This window comes from Dermacentor andersoni, chromosome 1 (assembly GCF_023375885.2).
Source record: "Dermacentor andersoni chromosome 1, qqDerAnde1_hic_scaffold, whole genome shotgun sequence".
Lineage (NCBI taxonomy): Eukaryota > Metazoa > Arthropoda > Arachnida > Ixodida > Ixodidae > Dermacentor > Dermacentor andersoni.
In genome coordinates, this window is record NC_092814.1 from 106,336,370 (window position 1) to 106,360,297 (window position 23,928).

Below are 23,928 nucleotides of genomic sequence, written 5' to 3' on the forward strand. Positions count from 1 at the left end.
AGCTAATCTCTCGCTACGTAGCATATCCGCGAATAGCTCACCAGAAGATTCGTTTAGACCGTCCCTGTACGTATCCCAATGCGTCACAGGGCAGGATCTTCGGCCGGTGATTCGAAATCCAGCAATGTTGACGAAGACAGGAATATGGTCGCTGCCAATTCTATCTTTACTCGTCGTTGATGATGCAAGAATTAATTAAATTAAATTATGGGGTTTTACGTGCCAAAACCACTTTCTGATTATGAGGCACGCCGTAGTGGGGGACTCCGGAAATTTCGACCACCTGGGGTTCTTTAACGTGCACCTAAATCTAAGCACACGGGTGTTTTCGCATTTCGCCCCCATCGAAATGCGGCCGCCGTGGCCGGGATTCGATCCCGCGACCTCGTGCTCAGCAGCCCAACACCATAGCCACTGAGCAACCACGGCGGGTGATGATGCAAGAATGTCCGCCAAGTGTAATGTCAAATCAATGACACTGTAAGAGGCTGGTGGTCGGAAAAACGTTGGCTGTTTGTCATTCACTACTCAGAGTCCCTCAGTATCTAAAGCATCTTGCTCGACTGCCATACAATCTAATGGGAATGCTCCCGAGTAAGCCGCGGTGATCTTGACGTCACCGCTTTTGTCACGCCAGGTTCCACAGAGGAAATTTTGGTCCAAGTAGCATGACATCATAAAACGGAATGCACAGGCCTGCTATCTAGGAGGCGTTGGCTAATGTCACGGCTCACCTCTTCTGCGACACATGGTGTTTCTCGGGACACATTCCGACGGGAGGCAGAAGAGTTCTGTGGATTCCCCACCAATTATCTTTCTTCTTCCAACTTTTTTTTTTTTATAGATAGAACTTCGCTGATAGCAGCAATTAGAAATTATGAAGATGCTCTAATGTCTTGCAGGATCTAGGTGCGCAAGGCCGATCATGTCTGCAACTGGGCTGCTCCTCTTCGGCGTCCTCGTCTTTTCAGTTTGCCTGACTGCAGCACAAGAAAATCCGGTGAGTTGTGACGCCGAAAGTCGCGAGCTTCAGTATTTAAGCCATACTCGCAGGTACGTCAAGCAGGTTAACTCTGTGGGGGGTGTAAGGTCTCAACAGGGCTTATATTTAGGATAGCCAGTTCTAATGAAGCCTGCCTTTCCGTCTGCCAGCACTTTTCAAGCAACAACAACTATTACTACTACTACAAGACTTCTCTGTCCCCTGTAATTCCTGTAAAGTGTACGGTCAACTTCGCCATCAGATGAAGAGGTTCGAAGAATTCTTGCCTAAGCTTCTCCGTTTTTCCTGCGGTTGAAAACAGAAACATAAATTTTAAATACGTACGCTAACCGCCGTATTCAGAATGTATCTTAAGTTGGAGCCCATGCTTGACTCGATCGAAATGAAGCCTACCGTGAACGCGCCAAGGGAAACGCAATGAGCGTCAGGCGTCATTTAGGTGAAGTCAAGCATGGGCTTCATTTTAAGAGGCATTCCTGAGTACGGGGTTAGCTCAAGAACTGAGAGGCATCAGTGCCTATCAACGCAATTATACCCATCATACCTTGATGTGCAAGCGTAGCTATCGCTGTAAGTTTCCATGTGCCGTGTAAGCTTGAATGTGTAATGCTTCAGTGTGCAAACCTCCATGTAAGCAAGAATGTGTCTGGAGGCCTTCATACAGCAGTACATTTACTATCGGCATACAACATAAAAAACCCATCCTATGACACGTCAACTTTTGCAATGTAGTTGAAGAACAAAAAGTACATTATACCAACAACACGCCTAAGAGGTAACTATTGAACATTGCGATATTCCACGAAACCCAAGAGAGAGAGAGAGAGAGAGAAAGAGAGAGAGAGAGAGAAAGGCAAAGGAAAGACAGGGAGGTTAACAAGATATTATCTCCGGTTGGCTACCCTGTACTGGGGAAGGGGCAAATGGATGTGATAGGTGAGAGAGAGGAAAGGATAAAAAAAACGAAAAATACAAAGCGCAAATGCATGTGACACACACTAAGCAATGTGGAAAAAAAGAACTAAATTTAAGATCTACTTTTTTCTATTTACAATATACGCTCTAATTTGTTTCCGGGCGAATGTGCTTGTAATACTTTCTGTCTAGTATTGATTTAAAAGGGAAGGTAACGTGTGTGTTAGCAACTGTGTGTCTTTTACAAGCGTTTCTCATACTCTAGCCTTGCCATAGTAAAGACGTCAGTAGGGTGTCTCACCATGTGTCGTGCATCCATCTATCGGCCAGGACGACGTGAGCGAAGAGCGCTTCGCCCCGGAGCAGAAGCGGCCCTTCTGCAACGCCTTCACTGGTTGCGGAGGAAAGAGGTCCCAGTTCAGGACGCGCAACCTGATATCCGTGCTGCGGCAGGGGATACTGGATGAAGCGACTAGGAGTCACCAGCGCTACCGGAGCAAATTTCCAGAGGACGTAGGCAGCCGCAATGCTTTGGATGCGGGCGATGTGAGTGTGCCCGGGTGGCCCTTTGGCATTTGCGCTAGGGGTGCTTGAGCAGCGGTTTTCGAAACTAGACCGAATGAGGAATCTATTTATTTATTTGTTTATGATACCCTCAGGGTCAACAGACATTACAGAGGGGAGTGGTACAAAATACGGAAAAACAACAAAATTTTAACTACAAGAAGCAGCACAATGTTTCTGATTATGCGATAGTAGTTATGAAGAGGCAAAGTACATGTTACAAAAAAATACTATATATATATATATATATATATATATATATATATATATATATATATATATATACAAAGAAGCAGTCCAGTTTTTCTAATTATACAATAATAGCTATAAAGAGGCAGAATACAACAAGATGTTACAGAGCATTGGTTAATGAAGTCACAAATTTTTCATGATCTGAGATTGTTACTACCAATTTGGGGAGGCAATTCCAATCATTTGATGTGCGTGGTATGTAGGACTGTAGGAATGATTCTGTTTTACACAACGGAATGCCAACTTTATGAGCATGATCCAGACGGTGCGAAACGTAATGGGGAGGAAGTATTAGTAAATCGCGCAGGTTAGGATGATAATACAGTTTGTGAAAAAGGCTTAAGCGAGGCATCGCACGTCGAGAAGCAAGCGTAGGTAGTTTAAGGTTAGCTTTCATTACCGTGATGCTCGCGATTCGATTGTAATTAGAAAGTATAAAACGGACGGAATTATTTTGCACCATTTCAAGCGAATGTACCAAATTATTATAATGCGGATCGAAAACCGAAGCGGCATATTCTGACTTAGGGCGAATGGGTGTTTTATATAGCATTAGTTTGAGAGACGAAGGTGATTTTGCAAAGTTACGACGAAGATATCCGAGCATGCGATTAGCGTTGCAGACAACATGAGAGATGCAAGTATCCCATGTTAGATTACTACTGATGTGAACTCCAAGGTACTTATATGAAGATACGCTGTCGAGTAGTGAATTATTTAAGTGATAAATGGGTAAACTAGTAAGCTTTCTAGACACTCGCATGAATTTGCATTTTTAATGTTTAGTTCCATAAGCCATGTATTACACCATTCAAAGACTGCGTTAATGTCAACTTGAAGAGCGGCGTCATTTGGACTTGTTATTTCTCGGAAAATTACGCAATCGTCGGCAAACAAATGAACGGATGAGGAAACGCAGCATGGTAAATCGTTAATATAAATGAGGAAAAGAAGAGGACCGAGGACTGAGCACTGCGGTACACCAGAATGGACTGTGCATTCTTCAGAATTCGCGCCGTTAGCTGAAACAAACTGCGAACGGTTAGCAAGAAAACTTTCAATCCAGATTAAAATGCCGGGATCGAGCTTAAGTAGTCGTAATTTATAGATGAGCAGTTTGTGACGCACTTTGTCAAAGGCTTTAGCAAAGTCAAGAAAAATGCAGTCAGCCAAGGACCTATTGTCAAGTGTGGTGTTTAGTTCGTGTACAAAAAGTGTTAGTTGAGTTTCACAAGAGTATGATTTGCGAAATACATGTTGTGATGGTGCGAAAAGTGAATGCGACTCCAAAAAAGTAACTAGATGAGAAGCCAATATATGCTCTACTATCTTACAAGGTATACTTGTGAGCGAAATCGGTCTGTAATTTAGAGGGGAATGCTTATTGCCTGATTTATGAATTGGAATTACCTTCCCGACTTTCCACTCGGATGGAAGAAAACCATCGTGCAATGATTGCTGCAAAATTTTAGTTAAGATGATTGATGTGTAACAAACTGTGCTTTGAAGGAATTTCACATTAATGTGATCACTACCCGGCGCAGAGGATGGTTTTAGTAACCTAATGATGCTTGCAACACCATCATAGCTGATAATGAGAGGGAACATTACATCATGGTCATATGGTCGTAGGTGTGCCGGAGTGGAATTGCTGGGTAACGAAAAATGTTTTTGTAAAAACTTCATTTAGTACTTCGGGACACTGGTTGGCCGGTATAGCGTCACTATGAAGGTCACTGAGCGCTATTATATTATTGTCTTTAAAATTAACCATGCGCCAAAATTGTTTAGGGTTAGTTTTAAGCATAGAAGGTAATGTGCTGCTTAGGAAGTTATCTTTGGCGTCTTTAGGGCCTGCGCGTACTCATCGGCACTCTGTTTGTAGGCTGACCAACGAGCATTCGTACGGCTTAGTATAGCTGATTTAAACAGGCGCTTTTTTTTTGTTGTTAGACAAGCGTTTTAGCTGACGATTATACCATGGTTTTTTTAGATTAGAGGTGATCGTGTAAACAGGGATGTTCCTATCTCTTAATTCAGTCACTTTATTAACAAAGATACTCCAGTTTGACTGCACATTACGGCATTCAAATTCACGCAAGTATTCATCAAGGAACACTGCGAGTTCATTATTAATTGAAAGAAAGTCAGCCTTGTTATAATTTCTTAATGTATCGATCTTTTTAATCGTTTTAGGTCGCTCGAGGCAAACTTTAAATGAAAGTAGGCAATGATCGCTGATACCTGGCAAGCATGTTAGGTCGGAAATAAGATCGGGTCGGGTAGTAAAAACAAGGTCAAGTGTATTGGAAACAGACGTGGTTATCCTTGTTGGTTCCTTAACGATTTGGGTGAGCGAAAAGGTATTGCACAATTCCAAGAAATCTTGCGCCATATTGGAGTTAGGATACACTGTGGGGGGATCATTGTTCCACATAATATTCGTCATATTAAAATCACCAAGCAAGAAAATTGGCACTGTCGTGTGACGAGAGCAAACACTATGAATGGCATCGTGCAAATCGCTCACAATTGTTGCAGTGAAATTCGGGGAGCGATAGAAGACACCCAAAATTATTTTTTGATGTGCTAATTTTACGACTGCCCATACAACCTCCAAACTAGATGCAATTTGAATGCAATCTGAAGTTAGCCTTTTATTTATCGCCAGCAGTACACCGCCTCCTTGGCGTGTATCGCGGTCACAGCGGTAAACAGAAAAATTGCACGAGTTCATGAATAATTCACGGTCCCTGATTTGTGGATGAAGCCATGTTTCGGTTAACGCGATAATGTCAGGTCCGCACGTGTCGATGGCCGATTCCACTGCAACGCGTTTGTTGATAATGCTTCGAATGTTAGTAAAAAGAAATGAGGTATTCGATAGGTTGCGTTTGTTGACCCTGTCGCGTTCCTATCTCACAGACCGAGCAGGGGACGTCGACTGCGCGGTAACAGGTGCGCGCCCAGGTGCATGCTCTGTATTGTGTGCAGCTCTGCGGGTTCGTGACGACTCGTTTTCTTTGACACATTCACTTATCGGGTCGTAGACATATTGTTTCTTATTTATTATTAACTTTTTGTAACGCACTTGGTAGGCGGGTGCGCCAGGTTGATCTTCAGCAAACTGGAATAGTTTGCGCCTCACTTCGCGTGTGGCTGCACAAAAGTCTTCGCTAACGCTTATATTTTTCTCTTTCAGTATTGCTCTTGCTGAAAGAACTTTTTCTTTTGATTTGAAATCAGAAAAATGTGACGATCATAGGGCGGCATTTGTTTTGCGAATAGGATTCTAAGCGATGTGCGCGCTCGATCGCGTTGTCCGACAGGGCGTCAAGCGCACCTGCTAAGATGGACCTTATCTTGGATTCGGATTGTTCCCACGATTCTTGAGAATCTGGAATGCCTCGAAGAATTATGTTGTTGCGCCGGGAACGGTCCTCTTGCTCGTTCAGGCGGGATTCTAAATGGCCAAGATGGGCGTCAACCGACTTGACTGAGTCCTCTACGTGATCAACAGGAGCTCAATCGATTTAGTTTTTGTTTCAAGCCTCTTCTTGATGGATGTAACTTGAGCTTCGACTTTCTTTAGGCTTGTCCTTGTATCTTTAACATCAGTAGCCAACTCGTTCTGGACTTTACCGGAATGAGCTGAGCGCGTATGAAGGTCTTTGATGAGGGTAAATATGACTGTCATCTTTTCGGAAGTGTCATCAGGCAATGAATCCATATCGAGCAGGGCTTTAGTTCGCCTGTCAGTGCCCGGATTTGCTTCCACATCACCAGAACGAAGTAACAAAATAAGCATCGAAAAACAATCGCAGGCAATGTTAGCAAGCACTTCCGGGCACGGAAGCAGGATCAAACAACGATTATCATTTTTCTTAGCGCACAAAGAATATGGCTTACAGACCTGTAAAAGGCAGAAGCGCGGAAATTGAAGCATACTGCTCCTGGCCGTGCCTCCGTGCCCACTGAAGAGACCGTTGCACCGCCGTCCATTTATGTCCGCTCCTGGCTGCGACGTCATGGTGCAACAAGGCCATGCGCAGAAGGATGGGACGATAGCGCTTGCATCTGGCCTTGAATTCTTTTGCGGCTGAAAGTCAGGCAGTCAGTAACTGCAGTTGCGGGACGGGAACGGCCATGCACATGTGGAACATGGCGAGGCTTGAACCGACGACGCTTGCAGCACCAGAAAAGAAGCCAGGTAAGTCTGTAAAAGGCAGAAGCGCGGAAATTGAAGCAAACTGCTCCTGGCCGTGCCTCCGTGCCCACTGAAGAGACCGTTGAACCGCCGTCCATTTATGTCCGCTTCTGGCTGTGACGTCATGGTGCAAGAAGACCATGCGCAGAAGGATGGGACGATAGCGCTTGCATCTGGCCTTCAATCCTTTTGCGGCTGAAAGTCAGGCAGTCGGTAACTGCAGTTGCGGGACGGGAACGGCCCGAATACATATGCCGTCGAAATCGAATACATATGCCGTCGAAATGCATACCAATTAACCACTTTGCAAACAGTGCTACGGTATACTGCGTAGCTTTGTATTTTGTGGAAAAAGGAGGAAATTGAAGCACATCATATCAACGCAATGCCGCGCTTTGTTGCATCACATAAGTAGAATGTGCTAGAGCAGCAGTAATTTTGGTAGTGGTAATAATAGTAGTAATACTAGTAAATAGCAGTAATACTGGAGCAGCAGTACTACAGTAATGCTAACGTATTAATACAGTATTCAGCATGTATCAGCTGAAATGATCGCTTCGTTATCTTCGCTTCGTCAGTACCGCCTGTAGTCCGCCTGTGAGCAATTTAGAAGCACTCACAGATTTCCAATCATCCAGCACACATATCGTGCGTCAGAAAATGCGTATCCTGATTCGTCCACTGTAATAAGAAGTTTGCGCAAGACTAATTTCTAATCCGCTACCGCGCATGGAAAGGCTCACACAGTACTGATGTCGTGTTGCCTCTTCTTGCGGTATCACTGTGACCCATTCCATGTAACGGCCAAGCAAACATCTATTCATCTACATAAATGGATAAAATTGCTAAAGGTTGTCTGCTTCAGAAAATAAAAAATGGCCGAACATTTCGGAAAGTTCGGGCGAGGAAAGACATCTGCGCGGACTTCTAACTGTATGTGACTTCCAATTTAAACAGAAGACCTTGCTCAGAGTGACAGGGCAGGGACGCAAGCGTTGGCTGCGAAGTTCATGGAAGCGATCGGTCTCGCTATGCTGCTGAAAGCAACAGGCCCGGTGATTCACGATAGCCATAAGGAAATTGAATAACCCGAAATCATCGCTGTCATGTCACTTCCTCAACGGCAGCCCATGAGCGTTGTTCGTTCTTAAAAGGGTAGGAATGCGAGCTAGTTGGTACGAAGCTGTCGGTGAAAAAACGGCGCGATATGAACACGGACAAGGGAACACAGGACTAGCGCGTGTCCTTTGTTCCTCCCTTGTCCGTGTTCATTTCGCACTCTTTTTTCCCCGATGAGTTAGTTATTCGTTCATACGTGGCGTGTTTGAGAGCATTGGAGCTCGCAAGCGAGTAGCCACGCGTTTTGTTATCTTTCTTTTTTTTATGTATATGTAGAAATCTCGCGAAATTTCTATAGGACGCGCAGTGGCGACGAGAATGAGATCGAGGCCGTCAGAGTTCGAGGCCGTCAACAGCAAGCAGTTGGGATGCCCACCATGTTCGTCTCGAGGCGCACTTCGAAGGCAACGATATCAAGGACACATCGAAGAGCGCCGGGCACTTTTGCTAGCATCGCTCAGTGACAGCGTATAGTTCTTCATGGACGATGACCGTCAACGCTCGTGAACAGCTTACCGTACGAGGAAGTTGCGAAGGTGTTAGAAGAGCACTACAGCCCGCAAGTGAACGAGACAGTGGCAAGTCACGCATTTTTTATACGGAAGCAAGAAGACGGCGAGAGAGTTAAAGACATTGTGGTCGACTTGCGACGTCTTGCGAATGATTGAAACTTCAGCAGTTTTTCGGACAGAAAGTTACGAGACCGGATGGTCTGGGGTATCCGGGACGACGATGCCAAGCGGGTCGTGCTGACGCAAATGAAGCTGAGGAATTCTCAATGTTTTCAGAAACGGCTGACCGTAACGTACGTTCTATGAGGACTGCAGACGGTGAGAACGACGGCGGCAACGTGCTCTTCGTTCAAAGGCGTCGTGGCAGCGGGTACAATTGTACACGAGAAACACGCCCTTATTGCAGGAGATGTGGCTCAAGTCACTCGGCACACGAATACCAGCATGTCAAGAAGGTGTGCCGTAAATGCGGCACTAGAGGACACTTGGCGAGAATATGCCAGACCCGGCGCACCGACCAGCAGGGATCGTACGCGCTCAACCGTCCGATGCTGAAGACAGCGGCGAAGAAATGCTTTTCGCCCTATCCGCCCGGTACAATGTTGACCACGCGAGCATGCGACCAATGTAACGAAACTGGTCTGAAGCGGCAGGACACTGCGGGTGCTCATCGACACATGGTCGTCCGTAAGCGCTATTAAAAAAAACGTGTTCAGAGACACCGTGAGTGGTGGCCAGGGCTAGAAAAGACACCACTTCGCCCTGCTACCTGGGGCCTCTTCCAGTGGTCGACCGAGTCCCCATGAGTGTGGAACACCGCAAGACGCGAGTGGACACTTCGTTCGCGGTAGTCGACAGCGACTGACCACTAATGTGCGGTAGAAACACATTTCAAGCTTTTCGCGAAGCCGGCTTGTCACTCTTGCAAGAACATGGCTCTACTATGCGTTCATGCACTGCAGTCAGAAGACGGCATAAAAGTGCTGCTTGATCAGTTCTCAGACTTTCTTGAAGACCGGCTGGGCTGTTGAAAAGGTCCGCCCGTAAAGCTGTGCAAGAGAGGAAGTGCGGTGCTACGGTTTTTGAGGACCCGTTCGGTGCCATTCGCGCTTCGCAAAGCCGTCTCCACCGAAATTGACCGCCTCGTTCAGCAAGGCGTTCTGTCGCCGGTCAGTGTCTCCGAGTGGGCTGCGCCTGTCGTGTCAGTGGTGATGAAAAATGGGGACATCAAACTGTGCGGCGATATTAAGCTTACCGTGAATCCTGCCACTCACCTGGAGCCCTTTGCCAAATGTGGATGACATTTTTGCTGCGTTCTACGGGGGAGAAGTATTCGCTTCATTGGACTTGCGAAATGCTTATAACCAGCTCCCGCTTGACGTGGAGACTAAGAAGATAACAGTCATCTACACGCACGAGGGCTTATACTCGTACAACCGACAAGCCTTCGACATTTTGTCTGCTCCCGCACTGTTCCAGCGGCGGCGCATTGAGTAGCTATTGCGGGGCTTACCAGAAATGCGCGAATACCTGGACGACATCATAATCAGCAAACACTTCTTTAACTGCGCGTATAAACAATCACAGAGAGAGCACACAAGGACAAGCGCAGACTTGCAACTAATCTTTCTTCCACAAAGACTACATATTAGTATGTGGCGAAACGGTACGGTGCTGCTTCCGTGTCCGCGCGCCGCGTCGGTGCTTTTCGAAATGGGCGCCGGCGAAGATAAGAACACTCTCGCCAACAGAAGCTAGAAAAACCATGTGTGCACCCTGTGCATCCCGAAGGCGATCAGTTGCTGTAATGTGTCTCAACTGGAAGCATTAAAACCGTGATTTCCCACATCTGGTGACCCGGAAACCGAGCCTACCGCACCGCCATGGCCGACCAGGAACCCCTTGCCGTTATTCCCCAACAAGTGCAACAACTTCAACAGCAACTGCAGGCCCAGCAACAGGTGATCCAGAACCAAGAGCAGCAACTTCAGGAACAGCAGCAGCGCATCCAAAACGATTCCGCACAGCCCCGCTCGGGCCACGCCTCCCAAAGCTCCGCTTAAAAAAAATTAAATTATGGGGTTTTACGTGCCAAAACCACTTTCTGATTATGAGGCACGCCGTAGTGGAGGACTCCGGAAATTTCGACCACCTGGGCTTCTTTAACGTGCACCTAAATGTAAGTACACAGGTGTTTTCGCATTTCGCCCCCATCGAAATACGGCCGCCGTGGCCGGGATTCGATCCCGCGACCTTGTGCTCAGCAGCCCAACACCATAGCCACTGAGCAACCACGGCGGGTAGCTCCGCTCCAGCGGTCGCCGTCAACGCAGGCGCTACTGCTACTGCGGCCGTCGCCGACCCGGACGTCTGTCGCGTCGCCGTAAAGCTTCCACCGTTTTGGGCAGATTCATCGGAAGTGTGGTTCGCACAAGTAGAGGCGCAGTTTTCCCTGGCACGTATTACCCAGGATCGGACGCGCTACGACTAGGTCGTCGCGAATCTGGACTCTCGCTACGCGACTGAGCTTTGCGACATACTCGCAAGTCCTCCGGCTGACGATTGTTAGCTGCACCTGAGGACGGAACTGATCCGACGGCTTTCACCCTCATAAGACCAGAAAGTGCTTCAACTACTTCAGCACGAAGAGCTCGGTGACAGCAAGTCATCGCAGTTCCTACACCATATGCGCGCCCTTGCGGGCAATGCACGGGTTGACGATTCCCTCCTCCAAACCATCTGGCTTCAGCGCCTACCGTCACACGCACAGGCCATCCTCCAGTTTCAGCCGAATCTACCGCTGGACCAGCTCGCCCAGATTGCGGACCAGTCCGAGTCGTCGAAGTCTCTCTGCCATCGCCACCACTCACCGTCCTTGCCGTCGGCGCCCCACAGCCCACCCTCGAGCTCGCACGCCGTATCGTCGACATCACCCGTCAGCTGAACTCTATTCAAAGGCACCTGGATCAACGCCCGCAGTCCCGTTCCCGCAACCACTCCCAAAGCCACGACCGCAACGCCGACTCATCGCATCGTAACGATAACGGCCGCTGCTACTACCGTCGTCGCTTCGGCGACAGGGCCCGCAAATGTCTACCACCCTCTTCAGCCGGACGTCAGGGAAACTTCAACGGCAGCCCGTAGAGACGGCCGCGAGCTGCCAACTTGGAAGCCATCGCATTTTTGTCACCGACCAAGTCACTAAGCGGCGGTTCCTCATCGACTGCGATTCCGACATCTGCTGCTTTCCACAAGCCTTCCTGCACGACAAACGCCCTTGCGCTAAGTGCGCCGAATCACTCGAGCATTAAGACCTACGGCTCGCTCCGCCTTAACATCCACCTCAAAAACGTACACCGCGAATTTCCATGGAATTTCGTCATCGCCGACGTTTCACAGCCAATCATCGGGTCCGACTAGGGGTACTACTATCTCCTAAAAGACTGCCGACATGGCGAACTTAATGACGCCACAACAGGTCTCTCCTCGTCGGGCCAGCGTGCTACCACCCAACAGCCCAGCATTAAGGGGATTGCCGTCCAAAATCAACTGCCGTACCATGCCCTCCTCGCAGAATTTCCCGATCTGACTTGACCTAGCGGGCGTCCACGAGAGGTGCGCCACACAACCGTACACTACATCCGTACGACTCCCGGCCCGCCGGTATCCTGCCGCGCCCGTCGCCTAGCACCGGACCGCCTGCGAATCGCCCAAGCCGAGTTTGAAGGCATGCTACGCGAAGGAATTTCCTGCCGCTCGGAGGGACCTTACGCCTCACCGCTTCATCTGGTGCCAAAGGAGACTGATGGCTGGCGACCCTGTTGAGATTATCGCGCCCTCAACGCCCGGACCATCCCCGACAGGTACTACGACCGTCATATACAGGATTTTGCCCACCGCTTACCCGGCAGCACCATGTTACAAGTTGTTGACCTCGTAAAGGCCTACGCGCAAATTCCTGTGAACCCGGATGACGTCCAGAAGACCGCAATCATCGCACCCTTCGGCTGATTTAAATTCCCTTTCATGAGTTTCGGACTCCGCAATGCGGCACAAACCTTCCAACGCTTCATCGACGACGTCGTCCGCGGCTTACAGTTCTGCTTCGTCTACCTAGACGACACTCCGGTCTCCTCTCCCAACGAAGAGGACCACCGCCAGCACCTTCACCAACTTTTCCAGCGTCTCGACGACTACGGCTTACTCATCAACTTCCAGAAGAGCACGCTCGGCGCACCCGTCGTCACCTTCCTTGGCCATAAGATCCCTTGAAAAGGGACTAGACCCTTGCCTGACCGCATTCTCGCCCTTAAAAACTACGCACGCCCACCACATCAAAAGACCTCCGCCGTTCCCTTGGCATATGTTCAAGATTTACAGGCGCTTCGTGCCTAAAGCGTCCACATATCAGGCCCCTCTCCACAGTGCGGTGGTTGGCCTAAGAGACACCCAATCTGTCACTTGGACACCACCTTTAACACAAGCGTTTGAAGACTGCAAAACTGCCCTCTGCAGCGCCACTCTGCTCTCTGATCCCAAGCCAGAGGCTTCCTTGGAGCTCTTCACCGATGCCTCTAGCACCGCCGTTGGATCCTTCCTCATGCAGCACGTGGACAAAAACTAGTACCCGTTGGCGCTCTTTTCCAAGAAACTTCAAAGCCAAAGACTCCCTCGGCCTCTGGCAGCGTCGCCGATGCAACTTCGACCCCTGCGGAGACGACTTGGCCAGTCTACTATAGAGCTTCTCGCCGCCTACGAAGCGGTGCAGCACTTTCTCCACATCCTCGAGGCACAGCACTGCACCATCTACACCGAGCACAAACCTATCACCTACGCCTTCTTCCAACGCCGCGAAAAACTTTCACCGCTACAGCAGAACCAAATGGCCTTTATCGCCCAGTTCACCACAGATATCCAACACATAAGCGGGAAAGATAATGTGGTCGCCGAAGTACTCTCCCGCGTCTCCGCTGTCGAGTTGATATCCGTGACGACTGACGCCCTCGCCGACACTCAGAAAACGGACGCCGAACTTTAGCAGCTCCTCGAGAATGGCTCTTCGACTTCATCAAGTTGCCGTCTCTGGGTCGACGGACACTCTCTACTGCGACATATCCACCGGACAAGTGAGGCCATATGTACCTTTTCTGCATCGCCGAGCCTTTTCAACCAGTTACACAAGCTCAGCCGTCCCGGCATTCGCGCTTCTACACGCCATGTGGCTGACCGTTACGTTTGGCGCTCAATGCAGCGTGACTGCCGCACCTGGACACGCACGTGTATCCAATGCCAACGCGCCAAAATCGCCTGGCACGTCACTTCGCCGCTTGGCGCATTACCCCTGCCGTCGGAACGGTTTCAACACGTCTACATCGACATTATTGGCCCCCTTCCACCAACTGGACCTCACCGCCATTGATCGTTGCACTCGATGGTCCAATGTATGGCCCCGCGAAAGTATTACCGCAGAAGTCGCCTGGGCCTTCTTTTCTAGCTGGATTTCCCGGTTCAGCACTCCTCGTCGCGTCACAACTGATCAAGGACGCCAATTCGAATCTCAACTCTTCAAGCTCCTCGGTCTCTCCGCCGGGTTCGAGCGTTTACGAACCACCAGTTACCACCCTTGCGCCAACGGAATGATTGAGCGCTTCCACCGACTGCTCAAGGCAGCCATCATGTGCCACCCTAACTGAACCTGGCTCGAGGCTCTCCCAGCCGTCGCTCTCGGGGCACTATAACGTAAAACTAGGACCGTATAACGTAAAACTATTCCAATATGTTTGTATTCCAATCTCCTGACGTCAAATTTGCGTAACCGCCGACGCAAGCATCGGGCGGTCACCCGCAGCGTTTTCAGAAAAAACCAATCAAGAGCTCCCCTCGTTCATAGGAGGTCACTTTTGTTTGCTTGAAAAACGAATAACGTTGCCTGCACTGAGCGGCTTGTCTTATCTAGTTGGCTCACAAGAGGCGAGGACCATGCTCAAGTGGAGAGGGATTCGATGGGGCCGAGCCACTGCACTGAATATCGATAACTGGATGAAGAGGGTGGTGCCGGCGTCTGCGATTGGTCCGCTTTCTGTTAGTTACCTTGCGGTTTCTCGTCGACAATCGCGGCGGCATGCAACGGAAGCTTAAGAATGACGCTAAAACGGATCCTCAGCAAAGAAGAGTTGGCAGAACGAGGTCGCAAACGTGCCGAAAGTTCTCGAAAACATTACACGGCCCCACAAAAAGTTTGATTACACGCAAATAAACCCACGCTCTCCGGCAGGGGCGAGTTGCCAGTGCCGGAGTGTAAGAGTGGGGTTGAAGATTAATATGCAGAAGACAAAGATAATGATGAATAGCCGGGCAAAGGAAGAAGAGTTCAGGAGCGTCAGTCAGCCTCTAGAGTCTGTGAAGGAGTACGTTTACCTCGTTCAATTAATCACAGGGAACCCTGATCATGAGAAGGAAATTCATAGAAGAATAAAAATGGGTTGGATAGCATACGGCAGACATTGTCAGCTCCTGACTGGAAGCTTACCATTATCATTGAAAAGGAAGGTGTACAATCAGTGCATTTTAGCAGTGCTGACATATGGGGCAGAGACTTGGAGACTGACAAAGAAGCTTGAGAATAAGTTAAGGACCGCGCAAAGAGGGATGGAACGAAGATTGCCAGGCATAACGTTAAGAGACAGAAAGAGAGTGGTTTGGATCGGAGAGCAAACGGGTATAGACGATATTCTAATTGACATCACGAGAAAAAAATGGAGCTGGGCAGGTCATGCAATGCGCCGGTTAGATAACCGTTGGACCATTAGGGTTATAGAATGGGTACCAAGAGAAGGGAAACGCAGTCGAGGACGGCAGAAGACTAGGTGGAGCGATGAACTTAGGAAATTCGAGGGCGCTAGTTGGAATCGGTTGGCGCAGGACAGGAGTAATTGAAGATCGCAGGGAGAGGCCTTCGTCCTGCAGTGGACATAAAACATGATGATGATGACAAGCGTGTGTCTTTACAAACTTTGTTCAGTGTTATCCCACAATCTTTATTCTGGCAATTTATATCTTTTTTTATGACATATATCTCGTTAATCAAATTTTTATGGGTGAAAAGTGCATTAATTCTGCTTTTTGTTTATGTATTACATAAAATATTCAGTGCAGTAGTTCCTTCAGAAAAAAAATATTTGGCGAAGCCTATAAAAGACACCTATTTTCCCCATGGTATGGAAAGAGTTAAGTGCTGGATCTCTTGGGCCACCGGCACCTGCCCGTAACCGCGACGCAGGTCTACCAGGGTAATGAGATTCGCACGGCCTACCTTCATTATCAACTCTTGCGGTGGCGTCATAGGAAAGGCGTCGGTGCGGGTTGCGGTGTTTAGTGTCCGGTAATCGATACACATGCGCACCAACCCGTCTTTATTTCCGACACAAACCACGGGGTGAGCGTGTTCGCTATCTATTGGGTAGATCAGGCCAAGGTCCAATAGTTCCCCTGTCTGGCGGCTAAACTCTTGCTTCAGGAGCTCGGGGACTGGGTACCGAAATGCGCGCTTTGGTCGATAACATTCCTCCAACTCGATTCTGTGCAGTCCGACTTCTGCAGCTCCTGGCTTTTTGTCAAACAAGTCGGGGTATTTTGCAAACGCACGAGAAATGTCGGCGCGCTGTTTGCTATCTAAATGCGCCAATCGCTGCGGGTCGACGGATACAGAAGGTGTGCCCGTCGGCACACGTCGGGGAACATGTTTCATGTCCCCAAATTCAATGTCATCATCAAACACGACCCCGATATGGTTCACCCTAGCATAATAAGGGCGCAGCCTTTTTGCGTGCACCACTGAGCTAGCTCGCTGTCCGGTGTCGACCCGATATGAGTTTTGTCTTTCGCGAGCGGTTACACTGAACGGGCCAAAGCACTCTGGTGCGAGTTTGCTACCGCGGCCCGTGTCGAACACCAGATCCTAGTCCCCCACGCTGAACGTATTGTGGCGCGTCGACCTATTATACGCGAGCGCGTAGCTCCCCTGTCGTGCGCTCGCTGTCAGTCCAGTTACCCCTGTCGCTACTTCTAACTGTTCCACAATGAGTCTTGGCGCAACGGTTTGGTTCCACGTGAATGGAAATGCAGCCGCTTAGTTCCACTTCCTAAACCTCGTAAATCACCGTTAGATTTGTCATCGTACCACCCCATCGCTCTGGCCAGTTGCATAGGGAAAATAATGGAAAGAATGATTTTGACGCGCCTGGAGTGGTACCTGGAAAATTACAACGTGTACCCAGATGCTATGGCTGGCTCCCGGCGTGGGCGCTCATCCATAGACAATGTCATCGATTTGGTGACGTTTGTTCAACATCAAAAACGTCTGAAACGCCTCACTGCGGCATTATTACTTGGCATAAAAGGCGCCTATGATAATGCAACAGGCATTTCTTCGTGATGACCGAGGATGGCGCCACGACTCAACACCAAACATTCCGTGGAGTACAGCAAGGCGGAGTGTTGAGCCCGACGCTATTCAACCTTTAGTGCTCGTTGGCCTATTCAGATGCTTTCCCAACACAGTTCAGGTATCAATATATGCCGACGATATCTGCATTTGGACATCTGCTGTAACGCGACTGCAGGTAGGAGCAAGGCTACAAAAGGCAGCTACACTCTAAGAAGAAAAGGAGGAAATGGGGTACTGAGGTTACTCCTTTAGGGGAGCAACTGATCTGCCACAACCATTCCTCCTTTTAGGGGGTAAGTGCGAGGGGATGAACTGTTACTCCCCATGCCGTTACTCCTCCGAGGACTAACAGTTGCTCTTTTCCGATGCTCCTCAAAGGAGTAACGGTCATTATTTCCGATGCTCCGCAAAGGTGGAATTAATGAAATTAGGCATTTATACGCTAATAAAAAAGATTACTGAGCTGAAAAAAAAAAGAAAAAAAAGTGCCCGAAAGCAGGATTCGAACTCACGTCCTCAGACTCCCATGTCAACTACTCTAACCACTGCACCACGGCAGATTGGTTGACGGGGTGGGAAATTAAGACAGGTTAAGCCACGGAACGCAGGTGCGGCAATGTAAAAGCGACTCGGCATTTTGTGTATGCTGCGCGGGGAGAGTGTGACGCTGAGTGTACTTGAAACCATAAGCGAGTGCGAAAAGAAATCTGCCCGAGTATTTTTAGTGTGCTTTAAACTGAGGCACTACACGATGTAAACATGTAGCGAGCTCAAACGGGGCACCTAAGACGACAGAGCTGGACAATTGCTCTGTCGCTTAGTGTGTCCCGTTTGAGCTACACATCGCTTCAGTTAAGTTCGTAATCTCCTTGGAACGGAAGGAACTTAGGTACTATTGACCAGCAAAATCTGGCAGTCTATCAATGACTTCCACGTTTAATGTGTATCGCTCACTTATGGGGTGTGCACGAAGGGCATGGCTCTTCACATTCCAACTTTAAATTTCACGCAATTTTCTCACGAAGAGGCAAAGTGCTGCTTTGCATGTAGTTCAATGGACAGTGCATGAACTTCGAACTATTCACGCTTTATAGAAAATACAGTTTTTGCTGCATCACTGCACGACACGGACGAAAACAGCGGAGCGCATGGGGAGTAACTGTTGCCGTTCGTCCTCCCGTTGCTCTCTTTCCGACCAGAGACTAAACACTTACTCTCCAAAATTTGCACACGGCACGCACATCCATGCAGTTGCTCCCTTGAGGGACGAAAGCGCCCTTTTTGGGACTAACTGCGCAGTTACTCCCGTTTTCCCCTGAATTCTTCTTAGAGTGTACGTTAACTTCACTGTATACTTGCGAAAACAGAACTTAGAGCTGTCTTCAGAGAAATGCTGCCTTGTTGCATTCACTTGGAAGACAATGAAGCGTTACTCTGTAACTGTCAATGGGAAAGCTATTGCAAACGCACGGAAACACTGCTTTTTAGGGGTAATTATCGACCGCGACCTATCATGGAGCCCGCACGTTTCATACCTAAAGAAGAGGTTAGTGACAATAATACATCTCCTTAAATTTCTCGGCGGAAAGTTATGAGGCACATCGGTGCGGTCAATGCTGCAGCTTTATAACGCCTTGTTCCTCGGTTTCGCAAGATACAGCCTCCCCGTGCTTAGTAACACCTGCAAAACAAACCTGCGTGTACTCCAGGGACTACAAGCTCAAGCCCTAAGGACGTGTCTCGGTCTTCCGATGTGTGCATCTACAGCGGCAACGATTGTCATAGCTCGAGATCACCCAATATCAACGTACTTGGCAACCGACGCTCTCAGGGCGCATACTCGGCATATTGCCCCACTACCTTCTCACCACCTTGCCGCTCTACCCGCAGAAAGGCCACACGCGACTTTCAGTCGTATAATTGTTGCCAATCGTACCTCGTTGCCATCGAACTACATGCCTACAGCAAAACCATCCTCACCTTTATGGTGCCTGCACAAACCTGATATACACCTCACCATCCCAGGAATCCCGAAGAAAGCTAACATTCCGTCGTTTTCCCTGAAGCAGGCCACACTAGGACTTTTACATGAGGTGCACAGTGAACGCGTACACGTTCAAATCGATGGCTCAGTCACACCTGCAAGTTCAGCTGCCGCTGTGGTGATACCAACAAGATCCGTCAAAATGCAGGTAAAAACGTCACATGTATCATCAACGACAGCTGCTGAACTGGTAGCCCTGCGTGCGGCTCTTCATTACATTCAGGAGGAACCACCCCATGCATGGTCAATCTTCTGTGATTCCAAGGCAGCCCTACAGAGTGTACTCTCAGCACTGCGCCATGGATCACATGAGCAGCTCGTCGCAGAGATCAGAGAAGTCCACCATAGCATAGTTGACGAAAGACACGATATGATATATCAGTGGTTGCCTAGTCATTGTGGCATACATGGCAACGATCGAGCAGACACAGCTGCCCGATCTGCCCATGACGGCAACTGCGTTGTCATTCCTCTTTCGAGAGCCGATGCAGCGAAAAATCTTTCCGCACTTGCGCGTGACCTGACATTAGTTCAGTGGAATTCATCGGAGTTCACAAGTGCACGCCTTCATACCCTGGATCCTAATTTACAGCTCCGTATTTCGCCCCGACCTTTCACGACGTAAGTGCACCCTTCTAGTGCGTCTATGGCTTGAAGTAGCATTTTCAAATGCGTACTCCTTTCTTATCGGTATGGCCAACAGCCCACTTTGTGATTTCTGCGGGTGCAATGAAACAATCGCGCACCTTCTTTGCGAGTGCCCTCGTTTCAACCCGCAAAGAGCAGTCCTCTCAGCCACCCTAGACAAACTGGACAAGCGCCCAATGACAGAAAACAACATCCTTGGAAACTAGCCTACGCGACCATCAGCGCGATCCGCTATGAAGGCGCTGCTGCGGTATTTAAAAGACACGGGACTTTCTGACAAATTGTGAGTGTGCACTGTGTGACGTAGAATTGTACGGTGACACTGCGTAACACTAGGCACGCCTTTGCACACTGCGTGGCAGTGCCCGCAGAAACAGTTAGCATGTGTGTGTGTGCGTGCGTGTGCGTGTGTGTTTTCATTTTTTTTTTCATTATTGTTTATCCTTTTCTCTCTCACACTTATCGCATCCTTCTGCCTCTGCCCCAGTACAGGGTAGCCAAACGCAGATAATCTCTGGTTAACCTCCCTGTCTTTCCACTGCCTCTCTCTCTCTCTCTCTAACTGTTCCCATAACTGCTGGAGATATTTGGCGGGCTCCTCCCTCAATGTGTTGGGAAGGAGAATCTCGCCTGTCCAGCTGCGCTGTAGAATATCCAGCGGCCCGGGGGGATACCTACCGCACAACAGCCGGAATGGCTCAACCTCGGTGGTGTCGTGAGGGACCTTCCTGTATGCCCATCATACGAACGGCACGAGCCTGTCCCAATTCTTGGGGTCTCTTTCCATTACGTGAAACAACATATTCTTTAGGACTCGGTTCCATCGTTCTACTGTGCCGTTGCTTTCTGGGTGCCCCGGCGTGGAGAACCGGGGCGAGCACCCTAATCTGGCCAGCATTGCTTGAGTGAGCTGTGCCGTGAAATTAGTGCCCTGGTCGGAACAGATTACCCCCGGGATACCAGTACGGCTGAAAATGGATAGCAAGGTGTCGCAAGTCGCTTTGGCCGTCAGGGATCGCAAACACACTACCTCAGACCAGCACGTGCATAGGTCTACTAGGCACAACGCGTATTTGTGGTCCCTGGCGGACGGTACGTCAAGCGGTCCAATTACGTCAACATTTACCACCTGGAAAGGGCGATCTGGCCTTGTGAACGGCGTTAGGTACTCTGTCTTTAAGGCGTCTATCCGATCGAACCTGACAGCCATGGCACGTCCTGCAGAGCCTTTTAACATCCTCCTCTAGGCCAGGCCACAAGAAGCTATATTTTATTCTCAGCTTCGTCTTCTTTGGACCCAGATGGCCGCCCCACTGGGACTCATGTGCAGCAGCAATACCTCTTGACGCCTGTTAGCAGGCAACACCAGCTGTTTCACTTTACTGCAAGCAATTGAGTTCCAGTGGTATAGAATTAAGGCTGTCTGAAACAAACATGCCTGCCTTCCCTGCCGTCGCGCCTGCCCTCGCTTTCTTCAAACTTCGTCCGCCAGCTGGGCGGTTAGGAGTTTTGTTCGCTGGCTCGGAACCTCGTGGGTGTCCGCCTCATCGGCGGCTTCTGCTGCCTCCTCCTCTGATATGGGAGTGCGGCTACGGGTGCCTCCTCCGGGCGAGTCTTGTTCCACGTGCGCAACTCCCACCTGGCGTTGCTCCTCTTGCGCCTGGTCGTTTAGCCGCCGGTATGCTATATCCCGACGCGTATTCCGCGTTTTGTTTACGCCAGCTGTACCCAATGCCGGTTCCGCGTGGTTACTTCTCATGTAGATGAGTAGCTTCCAGTCTTCTTTAGAAAGTAGACAATCGGCATCGGCAAGCTTGTCTGTTATTGCACAAACGATCTGCACGACGGTGGGGGCATTTACGAATGCTGGACACCCCTAAGGCTAAATGACGTGTCCGGCCTTACATATCTGCCACTGGCGCTTGAACTCTCTCTCTCTCTCTCTCTCTCTATATATATATATATATATATATATATATATATAAAAGCAAAACCAACCTTACTGCTAGCAAGCAGGAATGTATGGAGCAAGTTTCCTTCAAATAACTGAGGTCGAAAGACCCATTACTGTTCACCCTCTTAAATTCCTATAAAACTTCAATAAAGACGTCACCGGAGTGCGCTTACTCAGCGAGCAAGCAAGCAAATAACATACCAAGTTGAATGAACTCCTTCGTTACTGCGCCTATATACAATACCGCGATTATAGAAATCGTGTTGTTAAACATTTCCGTCGGAATTCTTCTGCTAGCAACATCATGCGCCGTCTGAAATGACGACTGAATTTCAACTATTTGCCGAATTTCTCAATTTTGGGCAGATTCGGGAATCTGGAAAAATAAAACTTCGACTAGAACTATCGTGGAAACTAGCATGCAGTAGCACTTCTTTAGTCGACTCGGCAACATAATTTTTAAATGAGGGAAGCCGTGAAGACACAGAGGATTTCTTCGAGTTGTGAATTTTCCGATCCGCATAGGCTCTTTTAACGATGTCTCAAACAAACAACGATAGATGCTCGTGAGTGCGCGTTGTTTTGATTCGACTAATGCCAACTGCACCTCTATTTTCCCCACCGTGGATTTCTCTCATCCGTCAGCGATTCGACAGCGTACGTTCAAATTATTACGAGCAAGCTCTCCCGTCGTGCGGTGTTTTCGCTCACACAAGATCGCGCAATCGATTTCAGACCGATTTTCGACCGATGCTGGTCTAGCTTTCTAATCTCTTACATTTTGAACACCACCAGTGTAAGTGTCCTTATTCAATACTGTACAATATTACTGTACAGTAATATTGTAATGTGGAGTATTGTAATGTGGAGTAATGTGGAGTGTTGCACGTGCAACACTCCACATTACTGTACAACACTATAAAGGCACTTAAAAAACTTATGGAGGCTCCAGAGCCAGTTCAACGCAAACTAGGCCACCTTGCTTGCGCAAGAAAGCTCTGCAAGTACAAGGAGACTCCAGCACGCTTCCTGACCTGACAACCATTGCTTCGTCAGCCTATAGAGTGCACTAAAATACAAACAAGGTGCCTGCTGCAATGAGTAAAAACAAATGCTCTTTGCACAATAGGAACTTACCAGTTTTTCCGCACAACATTGCCATCACTAAGTATTGATGCCAACAAATCTTTAGAATAACTTATTGCGAGATCTGACTACAGAAGTTGGAAATCAGGAAGGAACCAGGCCCATATTTTGTATATTTCAAGGTTTTTTCTACTCTCAACACTTACTAAAAATATCAAATTATTACTTTCATTCGTGTTCCTTGGGATGCTTCTTTGAAGTTTCACACAAGCATTCTGAAAAACTGTTGCAGCAATTATTACTGCTTTACACCATTCTACACACTAGTGACGAGGCTATAATTTGACGCATCGCTGTATACGTTAATTGCGACTACTACGTCTTGAAATAAAACGATAAAACATAAAAGCACCGAAAATGAACACATTTCTACCGGTAACGATAGAGTTAAAAACCAGACTTTGTATTGAACAAGTAGATGATGTATGCTCTCGCTATCAGAATTCATGTTTTAGCGTTCAAGGCGATATACGGTCATCGCGAGGAATCTATAATGGGGCCCATCGACGCGACAGTAGGCTCGTGAATTTAAACGGATTAATGCCCATTTCGACAATGAGATACGTACAGCATACTGCACACGATTTTAACAAACGTTATCTTAAAGATCAAGTAAAAAGACGCTGTTCCCTGTTATCGTCGAGGCGCCGTTAGAGCTTTCTCGGTATTATTTTACTATCTGCACATGGCATCGCCTAAAATGCTAATTTGTATAAAGTCCAAACACGACACAAGGCTCACACAGGAACATGGAGGCGAAGTGATCAACTCCGGCTGAACAAGGGAATCCTAGAGCCAACGTTTCCATAAGGGGTCTAGTCTCTCCGGCAGCAACTGGTTTCCTTGGGAGAGTTTACATATATAGCTCAGTATCCCCTCCTCCCAAAAAGGCGAGGAGAATAAACGGGTATCTGCGAAAGAGGTTATTAGGGATGGGTAAGAGAAGTGAAAATGTCTAAAAGGAGGGTTTAGTTGCAGTAATAAGGGGTTGTGCTGCGTGTTCTTCTGAGAAGGGATGACACAACTTCACCGACGATTACGATACTGCCAAATGCGAAATTCAAGCGCAGCTCTATACGCGTTTTCGTTTCGGGTGTCTATATTTTGTATATTAATTA

At 48.4% G+C, this 23,928-nt stretch overlaps 1 protein-coding gene across 2 annotated transcripts in view; it reads left to right on the plus strand.

Annotated features, from left to right (window-relative positions):
* Positions 1-23,928, plus strand: part of CCAP (Crustacean cardioactive peptide) — a 100,824-nt gene that overhangs the window by 59,128 nt on the left and 17,768 nt on the right. For both annotated transcript variants that reach the window (XR_008608679.2, XM_050193487.3), the window contains exons 2-3: positions 903-1,000; positions 2,249-2,464. Coding sequence is in view for 1 of the 2 variants with exons in the window: in XM_050193487.3 (XP_050049444.1) it covers positions 926-1,000; positions 2,249-2,464 (291 nt within the window). In the remaining variant the exon portion in view is untranslated. The remainder of the gene's footprint in view (positions 1-902; positions 1,001-2,248; positions 2,465-23,928) is intronic.